We start from the raw sequence: 23,622 nt of genomic DNA on the forward strand, positions 1-23,622 counted from the left end.
CAGGGATTCGGATATTATTAAGACAGCTTTCGGGACCCGATATGGTCATTATGAGTTCTTGGTGATGTCTTTTGGGATGACCAATGCTCCGGCAGCGTTCATGCATTTGATGAACAACGTGTTCCGGCCTTATCTTGATTCGTTTGTCATAGTTTTCATTGATGATATTCTGGTGTACTCGCATAGTCAAGAGGAGTACGCGGAGCATTTGAGAGTTGTGTTGCAGAGATTGAGGGAGGAGAAGCTTTATGCAAAATTCTACAAGTGTGAGTTTTGGCTTGGTTCAGTGGCTTTCTTGGGGCATGTGGTGTCCAGCGAGGGTATTCAGGTTGACCCGAAGAAGATAGAGGCGGTTTAGAGTTGTCCCAAACCGTCCTCAGCCATAGTGGTTCGCAGCTTTCTTGGTTTGGCGGGTTATTATCGCCGTTTTGTTCAGGGATTCTCATCTATCGCATCGTGCTTGACCAAGTTAACTCATAAGGGTGCTCCATTTGTATGGTCGGACGAGTATGAGGAGAGCTTTCAGAAGCTCAAGACAGCTTTGACCATAGCTCTAGTGGTGGTCTTGCCATCAGCCTCAGGTTCATATACTGTGTATTGTGATGCTTTGAGAGTTGGGATTGGATGTGTGTTGATGCAGGAAGGTAGAGTTATTGCTTATGCTTCTAGTCAGTTGAAGCCTCATGAGAAGAACTACCCCATTCATGATTTGGAGTTGGCTGCCATAGTTCATGCATTAAAGATTTGGAGGCATTACTTTTATGCCGTATCTTGTGAGGTGTTTATTGATCATCACAATCTTCAGCATTTGTTCAAGCAAAAGGATCTTAATTTGAGACAGTAGAGATGGTTGGAGTTGCTTAAAGATTATGATATCACTATATTGTACCATCCGGGAAAGGCCAATGTGGTGGACGATGCTTTGAGCCGAAAGGCAGTGAGTATGGGGAGTTTGACATATGTTCCAGTTGGGGAGAGACCTATTGCAGTTGATGTTCAGGCCTTGGCCAATTGGTTCGTAAGGCTAGATATTTCGGAGCCCAGTCAGGTATTGGCTTGTGTGATTTCTCGGTCGTCCTTATGTGATCGCATTAGAGAGCGCCAGTATGATGATTCGCACTTGCTTGTACTTAAGGACAGAGTTCAGCATGATGATGCTAGAGATGTGACCATTGGTGATGATGGGGTGTTGAGGATGCAGGGCCGGATTTGTGTGCCCAATATGGATGGATGGGCTTCGGGAGTTGATTCTGGAGGAGGCCCATAGCTCTCGGTATTCCGTTCATCCGGGTTCCACAAAGATGTATCAGGATTTGAGGTAGCATTACTGGTGGAGAAGAATGAAGAAAGATATTGTGGGATTTATAGCTCGGTGTCTCAATTGCCAATAGGTGAAATATGAGCATCAGAGATCGGGTGGCTTGCTTCAGCAAATGGATATTCCTGAGTGGATGTGGGAGAGGATGACTATGGACTTTGTGGTTAGACTTCCACGGACTTTGAGGAAGTTCGATACTATTTGGGTGATTGTGGATCGGCTGACCAAATCCGCGCACTTTATTCCTGTGTGTACTACCTATTCTTCAGAGCAATTGGCAGAGATCTATATTCGAGAGATTGTTCATTTACATGGTGTCCCAGTTTCCATCATTTCAGATAGGGGCACTCAGTTTACATCGTAGTTTTAGAGGTCTATGCAGCGAAAGTTAGGTACTCAGGTTGAGTTGAGCACAGTTTTTCACCCTCAGACGGACAGGCAGTCTGAGCGCACTATTCAGATATTAGAGGACATGTTGCGTGCTTGTGTCATTTATTTCGGAGGGTCATGGGATCAGTTTCTACTGCTTGTAGAGTTTTCTTTTAACAACAGCTACCAGTCGAGTATTCAGATAGCTCCATATGAAGCTTTGTACGGGAGGCGGTGTAGATCTCCAATTGGTTGGTTTGAGCCCGGTGAGGCTAGGCTATTGGGGACAGACTTGGTGCAGGATGCTTTAGAAAAGGTGAAGGTGATTCAGGAGAGGCTTCGTACAGCGCAGTCAAGACAAAAGAGTTATGCTGGCCAGAAGGTTCGAGATGTGTCCTACATGGTTGGCGAGAAGGTTATGTTGAAGGTTTCACCCATGAAGGGTGTTATGAGATTTTGGAAGAAAGGGAAGTTGAGTCCTCGATTCATTGGGCCTTTTGAGGTGCTTCAGAGGATTGGGGAGGTGGCTTATGAACTTGCTTTGCCACCCAGCTTGTCGAGTGTGCATCCGATATTATATATTTCTATGCTCCGAAAATATATTGGAGATTTGTCTCATGTTTTGGATTTCAGCACGATTCAGCTGGATGATGATTTGACTTATGATGTGGAGCCAGTAGCTATTTTGGGTCGTCAGGTTTGAAAGTTGAGGTCAAAGGATATAGCTTCGGTGAAAGTGCAGTGGAGAGGTCGGCCTGTGGATGAGGCTGCCTGGGAGACCGAGCGGGAGATACAGAGTAGATATCCTCACCTGTTTGAGGCTTCATGTATGTTTCTTGATTCGTTCGCGGACGAATGTTTGTTTAAGTTGGGGGGGATGTGACGACCCGGCCAGTCGTCTCATGAGTTACCACTCCATTTTCCCTATTTTTGCTTCTTTATGCTTTGTTTATCCATGTTATATAATATCGGGTTGGTCGGATCGAACCCGGAAGGAATTTGGTAAGGTTTGAGACACTTAGTCTCTTTTGAGGGAGCTTAAGTTGGAAAAGTCAATCGGATATTGACTTATGTGTTAGAGGGCTCAGATGTGAGTTCTGATGGTTCGGCTAGCTTTGGGAGGTGATTTGTGACTTGGGAACGTGATCGGAATGAATTTTGGAGGTTCGTAGTATATTTAGGCTTGAATTGGTGAAGTTGATATTTTGGCGATTTCCGGTTGGTAGGTGAGATTTTGATATGGGGGTCAGAATGGAATTTCGAGAGTTGCAGTAGTTCTGTTATGTCACTTGGGATGTGCGTGCAAAATTTCAAGTCATTCAGACCTGATTTGGTTGGGTTTTTGATCAAAAGCGGAATTTGAAAGATTTTAGAAAGTTTGGCTTGAATCCGATGTGTTTTGGGTGATTTGATATTATTTGAGGTGTTTTGATGATTGTAACAAGTTTGAATAAGGTATCAGGATGTGTTCATGCCTTTGGTTGAGGTCCCGGGGGCCTCGGGTGAGTTTTGAGGGGTTGAACGGATCATTTTGGAGTTAAGCAAATTGCCGAAGTTGCAGGTTCAGTTGTTGAAGGTTTTTACTCTTCGCATTCGTGAAGAGTCAGTGGAAATTTGGCCTTCGCGTTTGCGAGAAGGGCTTCACGTTTGAGGAGAACTGGGAAGTGAAGCATCGCGTTCGCGAGAATGGCTTCGCGTTCGCGTAGAGGAATTTGGGTCAGCTGGGTTAAGGTCAAGTTGTTCATCGCGTTCGCGGGAGAGGTAGTGCATTCGCGAAGGTTTGTCGGGGTAAATCATCGCGTTTTCAAGGGCTTGGTCGTGATCACGTAGGAGAAAAATTGGTCAAAGTAAAATCTGTGCTTCGCGAACACGAGGGTTTGACCGTGTTCGCGAAGAAGGAATAAATGCCTGGGCAGAAGGTTTTTAAACTCGTCTTGTCCGCAATTTTGGGGCTTATTTCCTCCATAGTAGGTCATTTTTGGAGATTTTTGAAGGAGATTGAAGAGGGATTCAAGGGGGAAAAGTTTGGAGGTAAGAATTTTGGAGTAAAAACTTGATTATTATGTGAATTCCACCTAGAAAATCATGGAATCTGATACTAAAATTGAAGAACTAGGGCTTGAAATTGCAGACCAGACATTTGGGATTTGAAGGGTCATTTGTGGATGGATTTTGATGTTTTTGATATGTATGAACTTGTGGGGAGATAAGGAATCTATTGGTGTAAAAATTTCTAAATTTCAAGATGTGGGCCCGGGGGGTCGGGTTTTGGTAATTTCGGGATTTGTGCCATTTATTGATTATTTTCGATTGGGATTCGTTCCCTTAGCATATTTTGATATCCTCGTTCTGATTTTGGATAGATTCGACGTGCGTGGAGGCCGATTCGAGGGGAAAAGGCATCGCGAGCTAGAGATTTAGCTAGTTCGAGGTGAGTAATGATTGTAAATGATGTTCTGAGGGTTTGAAACCCCGGATTTCACATCGTAGTGCTATATTGAGGTGAGACACACGCTTGATGACGGGTGTGGGGTCGTGCACTATTGAGGATTGTGACTTGATCCATCCCGGTTGATGTTTTTACCGCGTATTCGACTGAAATTTATTTGCTATCCTCATGATTTGGGCTGAATGCTATATTTGGGCTTCGTGCCAACTATTTGAACCCTTCGGGGATTTTTATTCATATTTCCTCACTATTTTGATTCATTACTTGAACTCGTCATGTTATTTTCCACTGTTTTCATACTCAGCCATGTTTACTTTGTTTTTATAAGATTTAAATGCTATTTTAAATGATGTTGGGGCTAAGAAACACTGTTTTACTATTGCCCGAGGGGCTTGTAAGGATTGTTGACTGTATGTTGGGGCTAAGAAACACTGTTTTACTATTTCCCGAGGGGCTTGTAAGGATTTTGGACTGAGTAAAGCCGAGGGCCTATGTTATGAGGAAATACTGATACTTATTTGAGGCCGAGGTCCTGAGATATGTACGCCACGAGATGGCTTGATATTGCACTTGGGTCGTAAGGGGCCCCTCTAGGAGTCTGCACACACCCAGTGAGCGCGGGTACCCATTGTGATGTGAGATTTGAGCCCAAGGGGTTGGTATTGTTTTGAGATGTTGCCCGAGGGGCGGTTTTGCTGATACAGTGCCCGAGGGGCAGTTTTGTTGATACAGTGCCCGAGGGGTGAACCTTTACTTGTTTACTTTTCCTTAATTTCCGGTCAATTATATTCTTACTTTTTGAAATAGGATTTTACTTATCTTTTAACTGGTTTTACTGTTTTTAAATGGTTTCACTGCTTTATTATAGAATGCCTTTTGCCTTACGTGTTTTCTTACTTTCAGTCGTTATTTACATTTGTTACTCACTGAGTTGGAGTACTCACTTTACTCCCTACACCCTGTATGCAGATTCAGGCGTAGCTGGTCCCGCTCTCGAGTGCTGATTCATTCCAGCTTTAGGCGGATCTTCGAGGAGTCTTTAGGTAGCTATTGGTGTTCGCAACCTGGAGCTCCTCCCTACCTCTTTTCCTTATTAGTTCAGTGTTAAACTGTGTAGTTACATTTGAGTATTCAGTGTTGTTAGATGCTCGTGACTTGTGACACCCCGGTTAGGGTTGTGTTGGGTTGTTCTTCCGCACTTTATTGATATTATCCGTTACTTAGTATTGCTAAATCATGTTTTATACTGCTTTTATGTTGTTTAACTGTTTAAAAAGTGAATTGGGTTTAATTGGCTGGCCTTGTCTTTATGAGAGGCATCATCACGACCGAGTCCGGGTTCAGGGTCGTGACAAGTTGTATCAGAAGCATCTGCAAGAAACTTTTGACATCCAAAGCTTAACCCCAAGAAGTGCATGTTCGGGGTCAGCTCTAAAAAGTTCCTAGGATTTCTAGTGTCACAAAGGGGGATTGAGGTCAACCCTGATAAGATCAAAGCCATCGAAGACATCCCGGACCAGCTATCAAGCGCGAAAGAAGTCCAAAGGCTCACGGGGAGATTGGCCACTTTGAGCAGGTTCATTTCCCGGTCATCAGAGAAATGGCACCATTTCTTTACGCTGCTCAAAAAGAAAAACAACTTTAAATGGACACCGGAATGCCAGCAGTCTTTGAGGGACTTGAAGTGGTACTTGTCAAGCCCGGCGCTATTATCAAAGCCGGAGGAATGGGAAATACTATTAATCTACCTAGAAATCTTGGAGGTAGAGGTAAGCGATGTTTTAGTCTGTGAGGATGAAGGTACACAATCTCCTATTTATTACGTTAGTAGAATTTTAACGGGGGCAGAAAATCGCTACCCGCATATGGAGAAGTTGGCCTTAGCTCTCATAGTCGTCGCTCGGAAGCTGAGGCCTTACTTCCAATGTCACCCGATAGCTGTGGTAACCACCTTTCCCCTATGAAATATACTTCACAAACCCAAACTCTCGGGTATATTGGCCAAATTGGCCGTCAAAATGAGTGAATTTGACATAAAGTATAAACCTAGGACTGCGATTAACTCACAAGTTTTTGCCGACTTTGTGGCCGATTTCAATCCACGATTGCTGCCTCTAGCGACCAAAGAAGCAGTGATGGTATCAGAATCAACATCGGGGGTTTGGACCTTATTTACGGACGGAGCTTCCAACGTAAAAGGATCCAGGATCAACACGTCTTCGGGTGAAATCCTAAGGCATGCCATAAGAATGGTTTCCTTAACTAACAACGAAACAAAGTATGAAGCTTTGATTGTAGGACTCGAACTTGCCCAGGGAATAGATTCTGAGGTCATGGAAATTAAATGCGACTCCTAGCTGGTGGTAAATCAGGTCCACGAGATCCTCAAAACCAAAGAGGGGTGCATGCAACAATACATAGTGAAAGTCTAGGCCATGCTTGCTTGATCCGGGAGTGGTCGATTACTCATATCCCAAGGGAAGAAAATGCAAAAACAGATGCATTAGCTAACCTCGGTTCATCAACAAAAATGAAGGGATCAGATTCCGGGACGGTAGTGCAGCTCATGCACTCGGTTTGGACGCAGATAGCTATTATGAGGTAAATACAACTAACTTGGTCTAGGACTGGAGGAATGATATTATTGACTATCTCAAACACGGGAAGTTTCCCAAAGACTCCAAGGCATCTCGGGCGTTGCGCGCCAAAGCGACACGGTATAGCTTCAAAGGAGGCTAATTGTATAGGAAATCCTTTCAAGGCCTACTGGCCTGATGCTTAGGAGCCTCCGAAGCTAATTATGTTATGCGAGAAGTCCAAAAGGGATGTGGAAATCATTCAGGCGCAGACTCTTTAGTGCTAAAACTGGTAAGGCCAGGATACTATTGGCCCCGAATGGAATAAGATGCCAAAGCTTTCGTGCAAAAGTGCGATAAGTGTCAACGCTACACGCCACTAGTACATCTGCTAGCAGAACTATTACACTCAGTTTTATATCTATGGTCGTTCATGAAGTGGGGAATGGATATCATCGGACCACTGCCCCCAGCCCCTGGTAAGATAAGGTTTATTTTAATTTTAACTGATTATTTTTCTAGGTAGGTTGAAAAGGTCCTTATCAGAAGATCGGTGAACAAGAGGTGGTGGATTTCTTGTGGGAGAACATTATTTACATATTCGGAATAACAAAAGAGATAGCATGCGATAACGGGCCACAGTTTATAGGCGCAAAGATCACAAAGTTTCTTGAAGACTTGAAAATCAAAAGAATCACATCTTTTCCCTACCATCCGAGCACAAATAGTCAAGCAGAATTATACGGAAAGCATACTACGAAGAAGAGTTTCAACAACAGCAATAAGACCTTCTAATAACAAGGCATACAAGCGAAGAACCACGTGGACGGTTAGTTAATCTTTCGCTCGATAGCAAAGATTCTACTGGGAAGTTAAGTTTGTTATCGAACAAAGGATACCCGACCGTTCACAAGTGCAAACCATTAAGGGATTGTTAGATAGTCTTTAGCTTGATAACATAAATTTCTAAGGGGAAATGAAGTTTGTTACCGAACTGAAGATTATCTAGCAATTCATTAGTGAAATCCTCGAAGATACAAACTTCTAGTATTCCAATTTGTTTCTTTCGCATTTAAACACTGGAGGGGAATGATATAAGGATACGACAACAATGACTACCACGTCGACCAGGAAACAAAAACCGGAAACATAGTTATTTTATTGGGACCGAGGATTGCGCAGCCAGCCCCGTAGAAATAAGTTGTACAAGTTAGCCACAAGAAATGACAATTTCTTTTTAGTATAATCAATGTTTATGTACTTTTTGAAAATGGAAGGAATAAAGTGAAGTCCTTTTATTTCTATCTTGTTTCTTGTTTGAACGATGAATTGACTTTGTCATTTGAAAGTTAAACATGTACTTCAAATGCTAGTGCCGTAATGAATAGGAGACGTCCTCTTCAAGAGAACCATAAACATAATAGGGCTCTCTCTTATGAAAACTCTCACGTTAAAGGGTTGATTTCGGAAGAACTTATAACTGGAATCCAAATGCATTCGGGGAAAAATACACCCGAAGCCTTGCACAAAAAGACGCAAAAAGTAAACTTGCGCAAATACTTATGAAAAACCTCATGCTAATGGGTTGATTTCAAACGAATTTGTGCCCAAAATCACAATGCTTTGGGGGGAAAATATACCTAAGGCCTTACATAATCAGATGCAAACAGTAAAACTTGTGCAAAACACTTAAGCAAAAAAGAATGTAAAGGTTAAAACTTGCATAAATGTTCAAATGAAAGAACGCAGAAAGACATAAGCAACACTTCAGAAAAAGATGATTTTATAAATGTGCCAAAATGGCACAGATACAAAAGTTGGGAAAATAAAGTAAAAGCTAAATTGTTGCATCTCCGAAACCCGAAGGAAGAGAAGTGCCCGCGCCCCCAAGAGAAATGAGTAGATCCGCTGATGGCTCAACATCTTGGCCCTCATTAGTTTGGCCTTCATTATCTTCATTTTCCAGTTCCTCGCTAGTTCTCGAAATTTCAGAACTGCAACCAGAAGAACCGGAAGCATCAGGCCCTACCAGGAAACCCCTTTTGGCAGTTGACTCAAGCTCACGAGCTTTAGCGATTTTGACATCAAAGTCAATGATACCCGCTTTAGCCTTTTCCAAGGTTTTTCTCCCCATGATGTACATAACATAAGTTTTCTCAAAAATGAGGGAAGCCACTTGATGATTGAGTTCTTCTTTAAGTTGGTTAACTTCGGTAGAACGGTTTTCCCGGGCGGATCTAATGACTTGAGGCTAACGTCAAGTACGTGGACAGTAGAGCTGAAAATTCTATTATGCTCAATGGTCTTCTTATACTTCTCCTTTAAGTGGGAATATTTCACCCCCGCAACAGCAAACTCTTCAGTTTTGGAGTTCAAGACTGCCTCTAAATTGGTCAATCTTTCAACGGAGGTAGCCATACTTGAGCCTATTTAGCCCTAGCCTCTTCAAATTGAACCCTCAGCGGGGCGATCTCTTGGCTAAGGGTGGGTCTCCACTTCTTGCTCGTTTTGCTACAAATGAGCCTCCAACACAATGGCATTAGTAGCTTTGGTTTGTAGTTCTGAGAGGCGAGTAGAGACTTGGTTCCACTCGACCAAAAGTTGATCCCGCTGGGAGGTAAGTTCCTCCTTTCCCGAATCAACCTCTGAAGCAAGGAAATTGGCCTACAAAATAAGAAAGGCACATTCAAAAGTAATACTAAATCGAAGATAGAAGAAATGACAAAGGAAAGAAGAATATACCATTGCGGCGTTGTGCAATGGCATTATTCAACAAGCACTCTCCCGAGAGAGAATGTATCTTTTCCCAATCTTTTTATGAAGCCAAAGGCTTCAGATAGTTAGCAAGTTCCACCGGCTGGGACCGCAGGTTGCACCCGGTAGAGACCAAGAGAGTAATGCTCCTCCTCATTTGCGGATCTTCCAAGGGGGAGGCATAATTTTGCCCCAAATTTACATGAACTGGGGACTGAGAGGGGGAACATCCTCTTCTCGAATAGATGTGGCCGATAGAAATGATGTAGCAGCTGCTGATGGAAGAATGAGTGAAGAAGTTGATGAAATGGATGGCATTGAAGCAGCTATGGCAACTATGGTGCTGGTTGCTGGTTGCTCATCAACCAAAGATGGCGGGGGCCCGGTACTCAGCCTCGCAGTATCGGGCATAGTGACTGGGATCTAGAAACGGGAGCTGGCATTTTCTACCATCTCGAACTCCCTCTAAAGAGCCGAGACATCATCCATGGTTGGTGTAACTAACTCAACAAGTTGAGCATTTTGTTGAGTTGATAAGGACCTTTGTTTTCTATGTAGAGAAGATCCCTCATCACTAGCTTTTACATCAAACCATCATGGTGTCTATGGCTGGCCTAGGTGAAGGGCTCGTCACGATGACTTATGGAGATGACTCGGGGCAACATTTTTTCCCCTCTTATTTTTCCCCCGGCCACGGAGGAACATCTTCTTTTTGGTTGCTTGTTCTCCATCGGGTACTCCGTAAAGAAACATTTGTACCTGTTCGAGTAAGCTCTTCCTAAAGAAGCCTCTCTACATTAGAAGGATTAGCCAAAATGTCCTCCTTGGGGACGACAACCGAGTCTGCGGGTAGACCAGAATTCAGAAAAAAGGGAGAAAGTATCAATCAATTTCCTCACGTAAAAAATAAAAACGAGATGAGTCTAAGTTACCATGATTTTTAGCTTTCCACCCATATTTGAGGGCCAGTTCTTTCCACGTGCAGATTTCAAGCATAGTGACATCCAAGATTTTCTAGACCCACTGGTCCAAGCCTTCAACCCTAGGTAGAACCTGTCGAGTTACTGAAATAGGCGAAGGAAGGAAGATCAATACGGATATGAAAAAATTTCTAATTAAAGAAATATTAAACAAGGATCTTATAAGTGCGGTTCCATGATTCTGAAAAGAATGAAGTCATTGTCGGAATGATATCATTGGTGGCAACTGCAACCAACTGTTCCATCCACCCACAGTTGTTGTCAGCCTCCATGCGAGCATGGTGGCCGCGTTTGCTAAAGTTTATCACCCCCCCCCCCAAAAGACTTTGGGGAAATAGAGATTCATCACATGAGCTAAGGGTAGCTCCTCTCCCGTCTCTTGGCACAAACACCAAAAACAAGTAATCGTCCTCCACACAGAAGGACTTACTTGTGCCAAATACACCTGGTAGCAGAGGTAGAACTCCGCAATAATGGAGTCAAGCTCTCCACTCAAAGAAAACGCTCCCAAAGTAAAGGGATACGTGTAAAAATATGTAAAACCCTCCTTGGGTAGGGTTACTCGCTCTATTGGATCAGGAGCAATAATGTCCAAATCTTGGCAGCGGCAATCTTTATTCACAGCAGAAATACTGGAAGGACGGATAGAAGAAGGGTATCTGCCAACGGCCCACGGGTGAGGGTTAGTAGAAGGAAACTTCTCTTTGAAATTCTTAGTGGTAACCAGGCTCTTTGGAACAATGGTGCTCACCGTAGCAGGAGCGGCATCATCAGCTTTGCCTTTATTCTTTGACGAACTAGGTTTACTTGAAGCGGAGGCCATTCTTTATCAAGAGGAAGGGTTTTCTTTTTCTCAAAGAAGGAAGCTAAAGAAAGGTTAAAGTTGGAAGATGAGTTGAGTAAAGAGAGTCTTAGAAAATTTAGAGTGTTATGAAGTATAATGATAGAAGTTGATGCGTACAAGTGAAGGTATAAACGGCTAAATTCATGGTCGTAATTGCCTCGATATCCAGTAAAAATTATGTTAAATCATGGGATGACATGTGTTCACAGCATTAAATGCGGAGAGACGTGCGTCTAATCAACCGTCAGAAATTTTTCAGAAGGTGTCAGAGAAATTTCCGCCAAAAAGAATGTTTCTATCAACTTTCGAGTGACACAAAGTTATGTCACCGGAAAGCAGGGGGACTATCTGTATAGGGTAAAATATGTTACTCTGAGTAATGGCATAAGAAACTGACATGTGGAACCGGAGGCAGAAGATAGCCAAAACCAAAGATAATTGGTCCATTTGTTACCGGAAGGAATGATACTCATAAAGATGCAATAACTGCCCCTTACCCAATATCATTTAATGGAAAATATTCTACAGCACTTCATACACTGCCCGTTACAAAATGATATGGCATTCATGCCTACCGTTACACATTCTTTAATGGCCCTCATAATTGGCATTGAAGATGGGCTTGATCCTAGGTGTAACTATAAATAGTGAGCTTTATTATCATTGTAAGGGGAGGAATTTTCTGGTAAACTTAGACTATAATCAATTCGAAGCTCTATACAATTTTATCTGCTTACTTTTTGGTTTCATTATTGTTGTGCCCAGAAGTCTCGCTCTTGGACTTACTATTTCTAATATTTCTTGATTTGCGTTCATGGTCCGTGTCATTTTTCGGAAAGTTTTTGCGTAAAATTTTGAAGAAAGTGTGATTTTTGGCTTAAAATGAGACTTGAATTGACCATGGTCGACATTCTTAGTAAAGACCTCAGATCGGTATTTTGACGACTTCGGTAGGTTCGTATGATTTTTTGGACTTATACGCACATTTGATTGGGGTTCGGGTTGACCCGAGCGCATTTCGGTGTGTTATGGCAAAAAATTTGAAAATGAGCTTTAAGGTTGAAATTCATGAGTTTTGATGATTGTTTCTTGTTATTTGATGTTATTTAGATGATTTGAGGTAGCGAGTAAGTTTGTAGGATGTTATTACACTTGTGTGCATATTTGATTTGGCGCCCGAGGAGCTTGAATGAGTTTCAGGTGTGTATCAAATGAGTTTGGATGATTTTTGAACTACTGGTGCAAGCCTGTAGATATCGCATGTTTGATCTCGAGCTCGCATTTGCGGTCAAACGATCGATTTGCAAAACGGGCTGGGGGGCTGGAACTTCATTTTTGTAAAGAATAGTTGGCATTTGCGGACCAAGCTGAGACCATATTTGCGTTCTCAGAGTTGCATTTGCGACGTAGTGTTCTAGGAGTGAGCTTCGTATTTGTGAAGTATTAGTGCACATTTGTGAAGTATTGGTGTGCATTTGTGATGGGGGCAGCTCGCATTTGCAAACAAAATACGGCATTTGCGACTTCACTGGGCCTGACGCACTTATCGCATCGCATATGCGGACGTCGCATTTGCAAACACATACAACTGGGTTAAAGAGGGGGAAATCAAGACTTAGCTCATTTTACTCTATTTTTCAACCTCAAACACTCTAGAAACGATTTTTGAAGAACTTTTTCTTCTCAAATTCATTGATAAACTACTCTAATTCATTTTTTATCAATTCCCCATTACTTTTCATGAGTTTTTAACATCTAATCTAGGAATTTTATGGTAGAAATTAGGGATTTTGGGTAGAATTTAAAGATTTTATGAAAATGAGATTTAGACCTCTAATTGAGGTCTGATTTCGAACCAAATCACATAACCGGGCTCGGAGGTGAATGGATAATCGAGTTTTGATCCAGATCTCGAATTTTGACCAAGTAGGTTCGGGGTCAACTTTTGTTGACTTTTTGAATTTCATCAAAGATTGAGCCTTTTTTATTTGTGGGTAGTTTCTAAAGCTTATTTTGAAATGTTTGAATGATATTTGACAAGATTTGATTAGTTTATAAGCTCGTTCGAAAGGAAAAGACGTTGTTGAGTATTGGTTTAGTTGCGAAATGAGGTAAATGTTGTGTCTAACTTTTACCTAAGGGAATTAGAATTTGTTGGTCTATTTGTTACGTGAATTATCTAGGAAAATAATGTATATGCAAGGTGACAAGTGTATATGCACTGTCATGGGTTAAAGCGTGTGAGTTGGGCTATTTATCTTTATGTCCTCACTTATTTCATGTTATCTCTTGTCATAGGCTTTGATTGCTACATGATCTTATTTGTTATACATGCCTTACTTGTTACCTCTCAATTAGCTGTTACATATTTTGATTTATTTATTTTTCGCTCAGTATCTGCTTACCTTCTATATGGTCCTACCTGTATTGATTATAAATCTTCACTTTCTCATGTCTTTACTGGCCTTTAGTATTTTTAGGTTACTTATTGCACTTTATCATGCTATATCTAATTGTTCGAGTTATTTAGGGCTCGTTTGATCTTAGATTTTGCCAAAATATATTTGGGATTTTTTTGGCAAATACATGTTTAGCCATAAATTTTATCTATATTTTGGCAAAACCCAAAACCCAAAATCAGCTCAAGAGCTGGTTTTGGCCCAAAATATTACTATTACATATTTTAAAAATTTCCCTAAACTTTTATATTTTATAAAAGAGCCCACCATTTATTGTTTTGTAATAATATTGTTTTATCTTCTCGGTCATCTGATAGTGTATTATGCAGTTCATTATAAAAATGATAATTTTGTACCAAATTTATTTATGTTCAGAACTATGGTTTGCGATAATATAATGAATGTTATTGATAAAGGTACTGTTGGGTATTTGTGATAGTTTTTAGAACTTGTGGGTATAAGTCATGTTTCATATTTTTTTCAAAAAAAAAGTGAAATATATTTTGAAAACTTATGTCTAAACACATTTTCATCTTCAAACCAAACTTCACTCAAATCATATTTTTAAAATAAATTTGGGAATCTACGACCAAATGCTAGCTTAATTGTTACTTGGTGGCTAAGCCACTTTTTCCTCTATAAGTGAGTTCTATTCAATTGTAATTCATGCCCAAATCAATAAGAACTTTTTATTTTATTATTTTATAACACCATATTGAGAAAGAAAAAAAAAAAAAGCAAAGGAAACTTAATAATAACCAATAGAAAGCAGACAGGTAGTAGTTTAAAGGTCACCTTGGCCGCATCTGATTTCTACCTCTCCCCGACCAAAACCCTCCTCATCTGAGTCTAAAACCCAGCCTCCTTGTACAATCTTCCTGGCATCAAAATCACCTCTATCTATTTCTCAGGTTCGTTTAGTTTCTTTTCCTCTGTGTTCTTTATATATATTTAACTCTTTCCGCATAAATGTCCAAAGCGTGAAACCCTTTTGTCTATACAGTCGTGGATTGAGTATGTCTATCATAGAATTCACTCACCAGTTTCATGATTGTTTTCATTTGCTGCAAATTCGTGCAATCATATGTTCTTGCTAACAGAGAAACTATTTTACAACGACTATTATAGCTGGTTTTGACTTCAGATAAAAGAAGAGTGTGCTGTAATAGCTATAAAATACTACAAAGAATTAATATAGTCCACCCCTACTAGTTTGAGATTAAGGCCTAATTTATTAATAGGGGCAAACTAGGGATGCTACTTTATTTTCCAATGGTGTACAGGAACTATAGATTTTTGCTTATTTGCTTGGTTTTATCAAATGTATTGTGGGTGTTCTTTCTATTGGTCAAAAGAAAAGAGTGTTCTTGAAAAAAAATGTTTTTTTTTTGTAGCAAAGCAATCGACGTTTTATGGTGGATTCATAGATTTCTCTAGCAAAAAATTGATGTAGTGGACCTCAACTAGTTTGAGATTAAGGCTTAATTGGTTGATAGAGAGATGCTGTTTTATATTTCCAGTTTAGAGTAAATGAATGATGGGATTTAGCTAAGTTGCTTGATTTACGTATCAAATTCAGGTGGCTCAAAAGAAAAGTGCCAAGTGATTGATTATATATGCTGGATTCATGGATTTGTCTTTATTACTTGCAGTTGAGTTATAAAAGTTGGTAAGGACATGATAAAAAGGCGATTTTACAAGCTTGAACATGGTGATAGAGATGCTCCTTCGGAGTCGTCTTCATCTTCCGATGACTCTGAATTGGAGGCAGCGGCAACAGAAGACGAAGAAGAGTATGAGTATGAGGAGGAGGATGATAATGACACAAAGGAAGAGGAGGATGATGTTGCTCGACTGACAGGAGGAAATGAATCTTCTTCTGGTATGTTTATCCTGATAATTTGCAGTTGCTTTTTGCCTCTATTATTTGCTGACATTATAATGCTTAGAGGGTATTTCAAGAAGTGGTAATTCTCTAGAGCTTTTGTTTGGTTTCTGGATTAGTAAAACTAATGGCTGGTACGTTTAGACGATTGTTTATTACTCCACAAGAACATAAGTTATGGTCTCTATTAAGTTATAAATCCCACATAGACCCCTCTAGCTTAAAAGATCTTGTGCTGCTCCACTCATTGCTTTGGGTTGGATGTTCAGATACTTTGAAGTGTCATCAGCGGCTCCCTTTGGTAAGCCCATTCTCACAATCGTAAGTCCATAAGTTTGCATGTGAGCACCAAAATAGGACATGTTTGTGAGGGTGTCTAGTTATAATTGTACCATATATATTGTGAATCGGTTTTTGAGGGGGTTTATAACGGTTTCGGGCCACTCCATCTATTTCCTTAAGCTCTTGGTTGGATCCTCAAATATTTTACAATCTTCTCACGGTATCAGTGATAACAGGTCTTTCTTCTCCTTGCTCTGTTTGTTTTCCTTTGAAGCAGGATATGAGAGTGAAGGTAGCTCTGCCAATGAGGTTAATCCCGACTCATCAGGTTGGTTTTAGTCTATTATCCCAAAGTTTTGTTGGTTATGGGTCTTATGGCAGTGTTTCGCTTGAAACACGCTCTGCAATTCTTCGTACTTGTATTCAAAATATGTTGGTGCTATTTCACATATGAGGAAAGTATAGCAATAATGAAATTTACTACATTTCCCCATTCCTTATTTGTAGGATTAACATGTTCTTTACTAATTCCAAACTCTTGCTCGAATAATCATTACACTGTGAACGTGGATTATAGCCAAGGAGCAAGGTGAATTACCTCCCTCTCCAAGAAAAGAAAGATAAATGAGAAGTCTGATGCTCTTTGCCTAATTTTGGGGAGATGCTGTTTTATGAACTTATTGCTAGTGTGAAAGCTACAATTTTTGAGCTGTGATGTAGAACTTGAAGTTTCTGCACAATGTACTCCCTCCGTTTCAAAAAGATTGTCACTTGGCACAAACTTTAATAAAGAAGGGAAGACTTTTTTGAGATATGTGGTCTTAAATAAGCCATAGTATTTGCGTGGCTTATAAACGTTTAAAACTTATGGTCTGAAATCTACCATAGCATTTGTGTGGCTATAATTGCTTCTATTAAGGAAATATTGAAAGGTGCCAATCTTTTTGAAACAGACTAATAAGGAAACAGTGTCAATCTTTTTGAAATAGAGAGAGTATGAATTAGAAATTCTATTGAATCAAGGATATCAGATACTTTCTTTTGATTGGTAATTCTTCACGAGCATGATAACGTCTTAAAGAAAATTGAGCTTTAGTTTCCATCACAGCCATTCTCTCCCTCTGGTGATTTTTTTTCTTGCCATTTGAAGGATGAGTTTAAGCCTTTTTGATGACTAATTCGGGGAGATTGCATACATATTTTCTCTAAGCATCTTCTCCACTTCCTTGGGGCATTTGTCAATAATTTAAACTATCAAGTCAGTGAATAAAATTATGGAAGCATGATTAAAAATTTTCTTAATATTTAATTTGAAACCAATATACCTCTTAAAATTATATTTAGTGCTGAATGAGAAAACTGAATTTGCTGCTATCTCTAGATGGCGATTGTCTTGTAAATTATGCAGTTTTAATTGCCTCTTTTCCGTGCTGCTTCCATCAACTTCGAAATAGCTACTTCTTGATTTTATATGTTGCACGTGAGATATAGTGCTATATCTTCCTTTTTCTATTTCAGAAAAAGAATTTAAATGCTTAGGGTTCGTTCTTAGTGTTCAATTCTAATTGATTTATAAAATGTACTATTAGTAGGTCTTCAATCCAGTGATGAAGATGTTACAACTCTGAAGGACACCAAGATTTCTGGTGAAACTCATTTGCTTGAGAAGGGCATTGCAGATTTAGATAATGCACGGAAAAATTCTATGCCCGAAGAGGATGATATTCCACGTGATGCTTTAGACTATGTCTTGAAATGTAAATCAGTTTTTAAGTGCAGGATATGTCCTAGAATCGTCTGCTTGACAGTGCAGACTCTAAATGCTCATCTCAAATCGAAAGTAAGCCTTCATTATCAGTCTTTTCATTTTCCAACTGACTTAAGCCTTCATTATCAGTCTTTTCATTTTCCAACTGTAACTAAGTCACTTCTTCAGATCCTATTCCATTTAAATCTTGCGGTGCTAACATGTCCAGTTGCCACTGACCAGTGCAGGGACTACTACCTGCAATTTTACTTTTTCCATGTTAAAGAATCTTAAGCTACACGTTAACATACATACACGCTTGAGACCTGCAGTGACTGATCTAACACAAAGTATTCATGATTCTTACAGAGGCATGCCCGCTCTGAAAAGCTGTTGAAAGAAGGGAAGCTTAAGCTTATGCTTACCGAGGATGGAAGAATCGAGGGAGAAATTCATCCTGAAGAGGATAGCCCAATCAGAGGGCAGGTTTGTTCATTTGCATTTTACTGCACGATGAATTTTTTGACCAAGTGAAGCCTCATGTTTTCATAAGTTGCTTACCATCATTATCATATGAATCATAACAGAACCCTTCAGAATCAAAGAAGAAAAGCAAAGGATTGAAGAGGCAGCACAAGGGGAAGAAGTTTAATAAGGTACATGCTAAGATCTGTGTCCTGATAGCCCTTGTTACTCGTTTGAAAATATATTGTTAGTCTAAAAGATGAATTTTCAAATTCAACTGCAGAATGAGGAAAACTTTTTGCCCATGGATAATGCTATAGATTCTAGAAAGAACCAGTCCAAGAAGAGGCAGAAAAACAAGTGAAGAATGTGGTGAGATCTTGGCATCTTGCTATTTATGCATTGAGCTAGAATCCATGCGACAAGAAGTTAAGGAGCAATGGAAACGAGCACACGAGCATGAAGAATCAATACGTCTGATAGGATGAATTAGTTGTGATTGCTCATTGGTGTGACCCAAAATATTACATTTCTTTTCAACTTTTGAGCAGAGAGCAATTTTGTACGGGGATGTTGGATCTGAAGCTTACATTCTAGTAAATGTATGACAAAGAAATGCCTTGCATTTCAGACCGTTTTGGCAAATCTGTTTCATAAAATGAAATTGTTTTCCAATTTATATTTCTATTATGTTATGGCTACATTGACGGATACCCCTCTTCACCTTTTATGGATGCGGCTGCGCCACTAGTTATTTCTTCAAAGATAAAACACAAATCTTTCAACTGTTTACCCTTGAAGGTATGCTTGCTGTGTATGTGTGTGTGTTTTTTTTCCCTTTCCGGTTGGGGGTATCGCATGAGATTTCCTTATCGAATATGAGTTCTACACTTCTACTAGACTACCTCTTTCATTGCTTTTAAAGCCTTGTAAGAGCCAGAGTATTTGCAAAGTGGTGGCTTAAGTCAGGTACTGCAATATCTTGTTTCCGATTTGTATCAGTAACTAGCATACAGCAGAAAAATAATGTAACGGCACCATAAATGGTGTAGTTCGTCGTCATAGTGAAATTGCCCAATCTAAGAACTGTGATTCACTGGCTGCCAGCCAAAAATGTGATTATGCATAATTTCTTGCATTTATGAACTCACTGATTGTAATTTGACATTGGCTTACGTAGATACAAAACTAAAATCAAGGTTATCAGAACTACATGCTTACAACAGTGTCTTCCGAACTCGCATTTTTTGGAGTAGACCGTAAAGCTAAAAGTGGCGTCTAATATAAGCAGAGTTTTCGACCCCATTCCTGAATGCATACAGAAAGACAAACAACCAAGGTTAACAGCCACAAAATGCAATTCGAGTGCATACACACTTTCACCAGAACTCTATTGCGATAGACGAAGATGATACCAGCAAAGAGTTTAATGCTCAGATCAGACATCATCCATAAGGATCTAGGACGAGATGATTTCAAACCAAAAACGTTAGGAGTTAGGCTAAAAGTTGTATCATCCTTCCAGTTAAGCTCCAGCCTCATCTGATCCATTCTTAGGTGAAGGTAGTTGATCTTCATTCCCAGCTGCTTCAGCCACGTGATCTGTTGGAGGGGCTTGCTCCCCGCTTTCACTATTTTCAGGGTGAAAATTGATAGGGAACTTTGTTACTCTAGGTTTGTCTGATAGTATGTTTCTTTGAATCTTGTCAATTAAAACCTTTTGGGGAGGTTCTTCTCTCAGCTTCTCATCATCATAATCATTGTTCACATAGTAGCCAATTCGTACAAATTCTTGACCCAAATAGGAACAGGTCAATAAGAGCACAGTGACACCAATTATATCCTCTTCACGAATTCTGGAAGGATCTGGAGGGTCCGCCTAGTATTTAGCAGTGGAAAACATTACACAAATTTGATCAGCACAAAGGCTAAACCCAGTAAAAAACAACTTGCTTGTCAAAGCAGGAGGTAATACCTGCAATACGAAGCGGTAATTTCCAACATTGACGGGGCCAACAAGCACACTTTCTAGTTGTTGGTCATATGTCTCATCCTCGGCAGATCCAACATAGATGAGTTTCCATTCCAAGTCTGCATGCAAAATAAGTCGAATAGAAACTAAATTAAGCTGTTAACATGCTTAGTTGCTTTAATTTTTAGAACGGTCTACGACAATACCAACAAGAAAAAGATCAATTTGGTGGGAGCAGTTCTATGTGCTTGTCAAAGGACGAACCTATATATCTTTAATGAGAATGGATAGGCAGTCCAGAGATGATTCTCTAGTATTTCAATTCCTAAAAAGAAAATGAACAATAAAACACTACTATTACAAGTTAAAAGAGGCAATTAGCAACTGGTCGTTAAGGATTACACGATCTACCATCAAGGCCTCAAATTCATTGGCTGCTTATTGGACCAAGCAGAAGCCATTTTGTGCCATACCGCATGAAAGAAGCAATCTGAAATGCAAAGGTATATCTAAAATAAAAGCCCCATAACAGAAGGCAGTAGGCTCCGTTCCCTCCTCCAAACCAATCTTTGGTATGTCTATGTCATAAATAAAAGAGTCCTCAAAGAAAAAAATGGAATTATGATCTATTCCCTTGTGGTCCGGCCTTTCCCCGGACCCCGTTCATAGCGGAGGCTTAGTGCACCGGGCTGCCCTTTTTTGGATCTATTCCCTGTTACTTCTCAAAACTCATAGAGGTATTTACATTGTCAAATAATACAACAATTGATTGACAAAACCTCAAGCCCCCAGAAAATTTACAATCAGGAAGCACTTCAAGTAGAATAGAAGGTTCCCTTCAAAGTCAATTATCTAAAGAGTCCAGAAATAACTACAGGAAACAACAGATTTATACTGCCAAATAATATAACTACAGATTGACAAAGCCTCAAACCCCAGAAAACATACAATAAGGAAGCACTTCAGAAGAGTAGAAGGTTCCCTAGAAATTGCTAAACTATTATGTACGTTGCCTTCCAAAGTCAACTACCTAAAGGGTCCTTAAAAGTTAAGACAGATAACTAAGAAGATAATACAGAGACAAGTTCATTAATCCTATGCATTAGCCTACAGACATGGAAGAGGATATTGGAAGTTAATGTAATAACAGATGTAGCACAGTACTAAACATTATAGTATGGAATTTCTGCAGGGATATTAGAATTGTAACATCTCTCTGCTAATCATGAAAAATTGTGATATTAGAAGAGAGAGAGAGAGAGAGAAAGAGAGTGTGTGTGTGTGTGATTTTTTTTTTTTTTGGTGTGTGTGTGTGTAACATTCATAACGTGCAAATTTGAACTACAGAGTTGGACTTTATTCAGGCTACTGCTGAAACTAACAACGCTGACACCACTTCCCTTACCTTAAACCAACTACAAGAAAATTGACAAGGACATACCTAAATACTTTGATGCTATTGGTATTTCATGCAAATGGCTTTAATTGGATCAACAAACTAGCAACAGGGAGTAACTGAAAATGAAATACAATGCAGCACAGCCAGAGGTATATTCTTCCGAAGTCAAAATAAAGACGATATGATACATTACATTACCTTGCTAATCGAATTGTACCAAGAAACTGCCAATTAGTTGGCTTACTTATCTGCTTTATACAGCCACTATAAGGATGAAGAGAAAGTAAGGAGTTATGATTATGGTCCAAGAGAAATGGAAGAGTGAACATACTGCAGAAATCCTATCAGATACTTCATGTCTATTCTGGAAATGATTTAATGCCTAGCCTAGTATGATCTGTGAAACCATGTGTCCATGACGTTCCAGAAATCCATAGCGTGAAGGCTTCCTCCTCCACGGCTACTTCGATGTGGCGAGCAAACCGACAAGCCCAGCATAAATATACATCATTGGTGGAGAAAATTGGTAGCAAGAGGATCAGAACTAGCTAACAACCTAAATAAATATTACATTCATTCCACATTTCTTTCACAAAAGTTATAGTATGTTTCCTTGGAGACTCTTGATTTGTTACTGATCCTGGCATGAATTGTGTCATGTATTCCACACATTTTATGAGCCGAATATTCAGACAATATCCATCCAAATTTAATTGTGACATTAATGAAATTGTACAGTTCTTTTCACGCGCTATAAATTCCAGCATCATACGTGACTAACCAATCGATAAAATGAGACGAACCATAAAAATCAAAATTAAGAACTTTATTTCAAGCGAATCAACCAAATTGACACAGCCGTTATGTTTTCTATTACGGGAGGACTGTTAAACCGAAATGCCACTCAGCACTAAAATATTTGCCTGGCATGTTTCCACTCAACATTATCTCGGCAATATATATATAAGGAATTCTTACAACTTTCCCGTTAACTTAAGAAACCTAGGGCAAGACTAAGCATGATAACCATTCAATATCGAGCTTTGACATCATGGAGTACATGCAAATGTAAAGTGCTCTGATTTATTAATTAATCAAAGAATCTGTTATCTTACCAGAAAACAATCTATTTTGCAAAAATTATCAACGAGGCTGACAACATTGTAAAAGCCAAATTTCTTAATAAATAAAAATATTAACTGGATTTAGGAGTCGTCGGTACAATGAAGCAAAAGCAATAAAATCATAGCGCAAACAAATAGCATATGAAAAAAATCTAACAAATTGTACTATACAAATTTACAGTCTCTTTTGAGTATAAAAATCCTAACTAGGTCAGGGAGACTATACAATGAAGCGAAAGCAAATTATCATAGTACAAAGGAATATATGAAGAAATCAAAGAGGTTATGAACAATTTGATTTTTTCATCAAATATCAACGAGTTGAAAATACTGCACAACTTGAAAATCAACTTTGTGATTTAAAAGAACTAACTAGGTCTTCTAGATGATACAAAGAAGCAAAAACAATTACTCCTAAATCATATCACAAATGAATGTATGAAAGAAAATCCAATAGATTGCAAACAATTGATGAGAACGATTATCAACGAGTTGAAAACACTTTAAACGAAATCTAGGTCAAATTCTGATTAAAGAAATCTCTAAGTAATACAATCAAGAAAAAAACAAGAAAATCATAGTAGTACATATGAATTACGAAAAAATTCAACAGAAAAAAGTAAGTAAGAAAGAGAAATCACCGTCTTTGAGGGGAGCGACGCACTCGTAAGAGATTTCAAACTGGAAAGGCGCAAGAAACGACGCCGGATTGTCTAACACGGCGACATTCGTGATGTTCACAGCACTCATTGCATTCAAACTGATTAAAGCTCTAATTCGAGAGGCTCTTCGTCGTGAGATTCAGATAAGAGGAAGTGAGAGATTCTGGAAGTTTCATGAAATATACGAGAAACTATTCGGAGAATTGCGAGAGAAGGAACAATTAGAGGCAAAGGCAAAAGAGAGAAGAAGCAGCTCAGTCATGTGAGAGGGGGTGGGAACTGGGAAGTGCACGGAGGAAATGCCTCTGGTGGTGTATTTGATGGCTGGATATTTATA

The 23,622-nt window shown here is 39.6% G+C and overlaps 2 protein-coding genes across 5 annotated transcripts; one reads left to right on the forward strand and one right to left on the reverse strand.

Annotated features, from left to right (window-relative positions):
- Positions 1-14,541: 14,541 nt before the first annotated feature.
- Positions 14,542-18,809, forward strand: LOC107775900 (uncharacterized). 4 transcript variants are annotated; one of them, XM_016595700.2, is made up of 7 exons: positions 14,542-14,660; positions 15,402-15,631; positions 16,191-16,244; positions 17,506-17,756; positions 18,033-18,149; positions 18,251-18,319; positions 18,412-18,809. In XM_016595700.2, exons 2-7 carry the CDS (start codon positions 15,427-15,429, stop codon positions 18,490-18,492), a joined length of 777 nt encoding a protein of 258 aa, XP_016451186.1. In that variant the 5' UTR covers positions 14,542-14,660; positions 15,402-15,426; the 3' UTR covers positions 18,493-18,809. The 4 variants fall into 4 exon arrangements, with proteins under 4 accessions (XP_016451186.1, XP_016451188.1, XP_016451187.1 ...); XM_016595702.2 differs by having other exon boundaries at positions 17,509-17,756; XM_016595701.2 differs by having other exon boundaries at positions 16,194-16,244.
- Positions 18,810-19,247: 438 nt separating this feature from the next.
- LOC107775902 (histone chaperone ASF1B-like) lies at positions 19,248-23,592 on the reverse strand. The gene is made up of 3 exons (XM_016595704.2): positions 23,265-23,592; positions 20,104-20,219; positions 19,248-20,007 (listed from the first exon to the last, which is right to left on the reverse strand). The coding sequence occupies exons 1-3, from the start codon at positions 23,371-23,373 to the stop codon at positions 19,654-19,656; spliced, it is 579 nt and encodes a 192-aa protein (XP_016451190.1). The 5' UTR covers positions 23,374-23,592; the 3' UTR covers positions 19,248-19,653.
- Positions 23,593-23,622: the final 30 nt, after the last annotated feature.

This window comes from Nicotiana tabacum, chromosome 3 (genome assembly GCF_000715075.1).
Source record: "Nicotiana tabacum cultivar K326 chromosome 3, ASM71507v2, whole genome shotgun sequence".
Classification (NCBI taxonomy): Eukaryota; Viridiplantae; Streptophyta; class Magnoliopsida; order Solanales; family Solanaceae; genus Nicotiana; species Nicotiana tabacum.

What these genes read in the sequence shown, in the direction of transcription:
- LOC107775900 (XM_016595700.2), top strand. Translation starts at nt 15,427, where the DNA reads ATGATAAAAAGGCGATTTTACAAGCTTGAACATGGTGATAGAGATGCT. An exon ending in ATGCTCATCTCAAATCGAAA is followed by an intron (nt 17,757 to 18,032) that starts GTAAGCCTTCAT and finishes TGATTCTTACAG; the next exon opens with AGGCATGCCCGCTCTGAAAA. An exon ending in ATAGCCCAATCAGAGGGCAG is followed by an intron (nt 18,150 to 18,250) that starts GTTTGTTCATTT and finishes GAATCATAACAG; the next exon opens with AACCCTTCAGAATCAAAGAA.
- LOC107775902 (XM_016595704.2), bottom strand. Translation starts at nt 23,373, where the DNA reads ATGAGTGCTGTGAACATCACGAATGTCGCCGTGTTAGACAATCCGGCG. An exon ending in CGTCGCTCCCCTCAAAGACG is followed by an intron (nt 20,220 to 23,264) that starts GTGATTTCTCTT and finishes TTTTGCATGCAG; the next exon opens with ACTTGGAATGGAAACTCATC. An exon ending in ATTACCGCTTCGTATTGCAG is followed by an intron (nt 20,008 to 20,103) that starts GTATTACCTCCT and finishes GCTAAATACTAG; the next exon opens with GCGGACCCTCCAGATCCTTC.